This window comes from Chenopodium quinoa, unplaced genomic scaffold (genome assembly GCF_001683475.1).
Source record: "Chenopodium quinoa cultivar QQ74 unplaced genomic scaffold, ASM168347v1, whole genome shotgun sequence".
Classification (NCBI taxonomy): Eukaryota; Viridiplantae; Streptophyta; class Magnoliopsida; order Caryophyllales; family Amaranthaceae; genus Chenopodium; species Chenopodium quinoa.
In genome coordinates, this window is record NW_018744996.1 from 3,120,685 (window position 1) to 3,126,390 (window position 5,706).

General features: G+C 35.9%; 1 protein-coding gene across 1 annotated transcript; it reads right to left on the reverse strand.

The window, feature by feature from the left end:
• Positions 1 to 376: 376 nt before the first annotated feature.
• Positions 377 to 3,544, reverse strand: LOC110707353 (cytokinin dehydrogenase 1-like). The gene is made up of 5 exons (XM_021885376.1): positions 2,054 to 3,544; positions 1,738 to 1,865; positions 1,396 to 1,656; positions 1,038 to 1,300; positions 377 to 919 (listed from the first exon to the last, which is right to left on the reverse strand). The coding sequence occupies exons 1-5, from the start codon at positions 2,706 to 2,708 to the stop codon at positions 598 to 600; spliced, it is 1,629 nt and encodes a 542-aa protein (XP_021741068.1). The 5' UTR covers positions 2,709 to 3,544; the 3' UTR covers positions 377 to 597.
• Between the last annotated feature and the right edge of the window lie 2,162 nt (positions 3,545 to 5,706).

Sequence of the window (5,706 nt, forward strand, 5' to 3'; positions counted from 1 at the left end):
GTGACTATGAAGAGTGCCAGGGTGAGCAACGCCGACCAGGCCTTGGCTGGAGTGAAAATAGAGTGTCAGAGTGAAAGTGTTGTTTCAGGAAATCTCTTTCAGATTTTTTCTATAGTTACAAACTATGGTAAAGGTACGTTTGTAACACATTCAGTGTGTCTAGTTCTTTATGTTTGTGTGCTTTGTTGTTTGACTTGCTTTGCCTGCCAAAAGGCAATCTTGTTGCGTGTCTTTTCATGTGGGTCAATTTAAGAATCCTTTTCAGTAATCTCTTTTTACCATGGAAATTTTCTAATTTCTCTGCTCTTCTGTTGTCTTTTCAGCTTTACATTCTCATTAGCATAAGCAATTGAATCAGTTTATCTATAGTCTAACATACAAAAATGGGTGCCTTGTTCAAAATTGTTTGAAAAATGTGTAGAACAAGATTGTAAATCAATGAATGCTGTACTTCTTTGTGAATTTGTAGAAACTAGGGCGCTGAAAGATGTGCCAGCTATGTAGATGGGCTACTTACAGACTTTAGCTTTATTGCTTCCCTCTTTTATGCTGCTGAGCGGACCAATTTGAATTAGGTTCTTGAAATGATGGCCTGTATCATGAAATGGCTCTTCCTTTTGGGAAGATTCTTTGCCCTGGTGTGAGAATTGATAGAGGGTCATAGGCTAGTTTCCTTCGTGTAAAAACATCCCATCGAGGCCCAAAATGAGCTCTCCATCTGTCCTGACTGTCATAATGTGGAAGATATTGCTTTGCCCCAAGCTTGGCAATTTTACAGAAATTAAGTATTCTTTTATTTTTGGCTAAAATGCTTTCAAGTCCGTCTGATCCAGATGAAGATGGCATCGCAGATGTTAAAAACGCTATGAGGTAGAAAACATCTTCTGCTGGGGTCACCATTGATGTCTTGTGATTCCATCTGTTAAGCAATATACATATTCTACTTTAGTGCTTACCCTTAAAAAAAAAAAAAAAATCATTGTTGTCCTCTCTATGAGGGGGAATAGTAGACAAGCACATGTTGGAAAAGTAAGTACCTTGACTGGTTGACGGGATAGATGAGGATCGGGCCATTGCTTGTGTCTGTGAGAATATAACCGAATACCTCTTCTGCAAAAGTGTGTATCTTACTCTTGGGAATAAGAAGATTTAACCAGGGATGGGGAACATCCCACAATCCTTTCTCTCGGAGCTTTATCTCTGATAGGTGAACTCTGTTTAGGAAATCCATGTATGATACTTCTGACTGGAAAAGTGTGTGAGAGATATAATTTAATTTGGATAGTATATGTTCTGTTTCCTGCATTTGGAAAGACACAAGAGGTTCAGTTTCAATAATGAATGATTTGCATGTGTATCAACATATGAAAAAAGTGGGTTTTAAGAAATACTAACCTCATTTGTAATGTTCGCATCCTCGGGATTAAAGTATTTAGCCATTTCGAGGCAGTAAAGAGTTTTTCCTTCTGAGCTAAATTGACTAGCCTGCAGGGGCTCTCTGGGGCTGAAGGTAGATCTCCAGTTATTAATAAGACCTGTTCTGTTTATTATGACAAAGCCTTCAATATAATCAAATGAATTATTTGATGATATTAGCTGTTCTTGATCCTTGGTAAATAAGTTGAAATCCGAGTATAGCACCTTAATCCATTTTACCTGTGAGGAAAGTGTGTTAAGATGACTACAGGGACCTTTATAATTCAACCACCAAAGTCAGTTAAATTATGGAATACTTACCATTTTGGAAGCTGGCTCTAGAGAGATTCTGGCCCGAGTGATGATGCCAAACTGTCCTAGTCCCCCAAGAACACCATAAAAGAGGTCAGCGTTCTGTTTTGCTGAACAGTTCACTATGTCTCCTTTTCCTGAGCCCATGAAAAAAGGAAAATAATTAATCAAAATGGGCCTGAAATTTTTTTCCTGCATTAAATGTGACCTTGTTAAATGAATAGCATGCTGAAATTATTATATTCCTGAATTTATTCTTTTGATATTCTAGTTTAAGTATTTACTTTCTAATATCTTTAAGTTGAGTAATGAGTTAAGAACTTACCAGTGATAACTTCTAGCTGATGGACATTGTTTATTTGAGGTCCATGTCGGAATGCTTGTCCGCTAATCCCAGCATTTGATAAGGTCCCCCCGACGGTCAAATAAAGGTAATCGGTCCATGATTTAGGAGTTAATCCCCGTTTTAGGGTCTCATGCAGAATATTAATCCACAATTCACCCCCTGAAACATCAACATAGGGTTGTTCCCCTGTATGAACATGCATTTTTGGTTCTTCTAATGATTCCATGTTGATGACTATGCCGCCATGACTTTGCGATTGGCCTTGAAGTGAGTGACCATGGCCTCTTGCGGTAATAGTGAGTTCTGGATTATGGCCCATGTTGAAAACATGTTTGATTATTGTAGAGATGTCAGAAACTGATTTTGGTAACAGAACTGCCATTGGAAGGAAATGGTATCTGTTACCGAAGTCATTTGCTACCCGATGGATATTTTCGAAATCAAGACGACCATTTAGATTGAGTTTTTTAAGTGATGATACTTGATCAAGTGAGCTCAAGTTTGTGAAATCTGGGGTAGCATGAGGAAGGTAAGAGCAGTGATTGATATTATGATCAGCCAAGTTTAACAAGAGAATTAAGAAAACTTTTAGCAGCACTGCTGCACTTTGTCTAAGGGACTTATACGAGAACATTTTGTCGATGGTTTTTTTTTATTTATTTTTTTTATGCCGATCGAACTATAAGTTTTGTGAAAGTGAAAGACGATGAAGAGGCACTAAAATTTGGGGAAATTTTGGGTTTTTCTTTGTGAAGTAAATGAAAAGAAGAGGTGTGGAAGAGATGCAGTGTGGGAGGGAATTTAAAGGGAGTGCCTTGAAAGGCCTTAGTCAAATGCGGTCACGTATGTTACAAAGTGGTGGAAACTTCATTAAGAGATTGACATTTGCTTGCTGTTATGTTATTATTAATTAATTGTAGGCCATCATTATAGACTTGCTGTGGTGGCTGGTTTTGCTAAGTTGATCTTAGATTGGCTGCAACTGTTTTACCTTTCTCTTTCTTTTGTTTATATTTGTATTTTTTAAATGTGTGTTCATATTTGCTTAAGGATGTAGGAATTTTCTTTCGTAAATGTTAGTGGTAGTGGTTTTTCGTACGAGACTGTATGCTGTATGCATGTGTGTATTGTTTTTCAGAAAACTGTTATATCATACCGCATATCAGTACATCTTCAACCCATAACCTCTCTAGCTCCTTTATGCTTATTATGATTGAAAGTATGAATTAAGAATAAAATTCGATCGTCTTAAACCAGATGATCAAAAACCCTTTACCTGGCCTTGGAATTTTAGCACATTAATCACAGGAAGAGGAAAAACACTTTTCTTAAATTGGTTTTAGAGGTGTCAATTGTGTTTAGTTTTCTTTACAATTTAACATTTCGGGAAATATGCCTTTCAAGTGGATTATCCCCCACCTACCCTACCCATCAAGTCTTTGCCTGGTCCTTGCCCTATCATTTCTTTCTTTTTCCCCCCTTTATTTTGGAGGTATATTATTCTCCCAATATATCAATGGAAGATCTCTTGTCATGGACTAAATATCTTTCAACTGTTATGGTCTATGGAGGAGGGCTAAAACACTTGTCAAAGTAATTGGGTTGATCATCATGCATAGGGGGTATGTTTTTGGTGTTGGTGACATATATTGGGGTTATAATTGTGGTTATCCTCATTAAATAGGGTGGCGTTTTGGGAAGAAGGATACTAGTGCAAGGTTGTTTTTATGAGGTTTAACATTATTTATTTTTTATATCTTCGTAACCTAGATTCCCATTTCAAATTAAGTATTTGTGTTGAATCCTCAACACTTTATTTTGGATTAAATATGAAATTTTTTAGTATCTAAACTTATTTTATTTGAAAATGTCTCAACCTATTTTTTACACTCTTTTGAATTGAACTTTCCTCGAACTTATTTTGTTTGAAATAAGTCAAACATAACAGGGACTTAATCGTCATTCATTGTGTTGGGTTAATCATCCTTCGAACTGATGATAGATATAGATAGCTAGGAATAAAAAGTAACTAGAAAATGAAATGAAACAGTTGAATGCTATTTCTAATTTACCTAGCCAATTGTTAGCCCTACGTATTTAAGGCAATAAGTCCTGCATCCCCAAATAAGGAGAAAACCTAGGGTGTATTCAGTCTACAAGAATGGAAAAACCTGTCTCTGAAAATTAAGTTGCAGAAGGCAGTTTAGTAGAACTGATGCTGAGATCTTTGATCGGAGAGCGATTGACGGGGTTGGCCCCTACTATAGGACTCCCAGGAGGGTGGCTCTGAGTTGGATTTGTGGGGTCCTGCTATTGACCTTAATTTTCTGCTAATAATATACTATTTTGGCTTCTGGTGTGGGCACGTTTATTGTGCTAATAATATACTTTAATATTTCAAGTCTTCTTCTGGTGACCAGATTTTTGACTTGTATGATACAAGTAGTAAGTTGTTGAATAAAATGTTATAAATATATAAAATAGGTTAAATATAGTATCATTGTGCTTCATCTAATCTTGAGTTTCTAGATTAAGTAAGTGATTTTTTTGAGGTTTATAAATAGGACGATGTATGTGATAAAGTGGCTGAAATGAGATTATACGAAGTAGATTTCTTTTTAATGGGATGTTAGTTCGAGACTCATGGGACTAATAAAAGTTATGAAACCTACAAGATTATGAGGTTATGGTTTAAAGATAGTTATGTAGTCGTTAATTAAAGCTAGATTGAAAGAATGAAAGCATTGAATTCGAGTCTTTCGAGTCTAATAGAGTTGTTTGTCAATAATATTGAATTATAACTCATATTTGGATGCTGGCAAGAGCCCAATCTTTTACTTGTGTAATTCCATCAAGTAATATTTTGAATGATGAGACCAAGCTAAACTTAGACTAGTATGAAGGAGAGCATCTTCTAACTTGGACTAGTATCAAGGTTGGGGTTTAATCCTTATTAGAGGCACTTTTGGGGGAAGGGATCCCCTTACCCTACCCCCACTCTCAAAGTGTCTAGCCTGTAAATCTAGACTAGATAGACCCGTGAGGGGTTTTAGCCGTTAGGGCACCTTTTCATATACTCCCTCCGTTTCGTATTAATCGCAACAGAAAGCCTTGCACAAAGTTTTAGGAAATTTATAGGGTAGGGAATATAGAGTGAATTTTATAATATAAAGCATATTTAGTGAGAATATATTTTATTGTTAGTACGAGAGAGAAATAATAAAAAAGTAGTTTAAGTAGGGTTTGTAAGAGAGAGAAATAATTAAATATTTATGCAAGTGGGGTAAGTGGGAGAGAGAAAAGTGTTGCAACTATTATGAAACGAATGTAAAAGGAAAGTGTTGCGATTATTACGAAACGGAGGGAGTACATATATAGGGAAAAAAATATACTGAATGAAGTCCAAAATTGTACTGTTTAGCATGTTTATGGATACATTAGACGTGTATTGCATCTAAGGGTAGAGTTGTCGTAATATATTAAAATTACCTACTAACTTTAAATGACCTATTCAATTAACAGCTCGCCAATTATTTTATAACAAAAAGACCAAATTACCTTTTCTTCTCTTCTAAAGCTAACTCCATTTTATCCAAGAGTTACCTTACACAAGGTTATATTGGCTTATGCTA

What these genes read in the sequence shown, in the direction of transcription:
- LOC110707353 (XM_021885376.1), bottom strand. Translation starts at nt 2,708, where the DNA reads ATGTTCTCGTATAAGTCCCTTAGACAAAGTGCAGCAGTGCTGCTAAAA. An exon ending in TAGAGCCAGCTTCCAAAATG is followed by an intron (nt 1,657 to 1,737) that starts GTAAGTATTCCA and finishes CTTTCCTCACAG; the next exon opens with GTAAAATGGATTAAGGTGCT. An exon ending in TATCCCGTCAACCAGTCAAG is followed by an intron (nt 920 to 1,037) that starts GTACTTACTTTT and finishes ATTGCTTAACAG; the next exon opens with ATGGAATCACAAGACATCAA.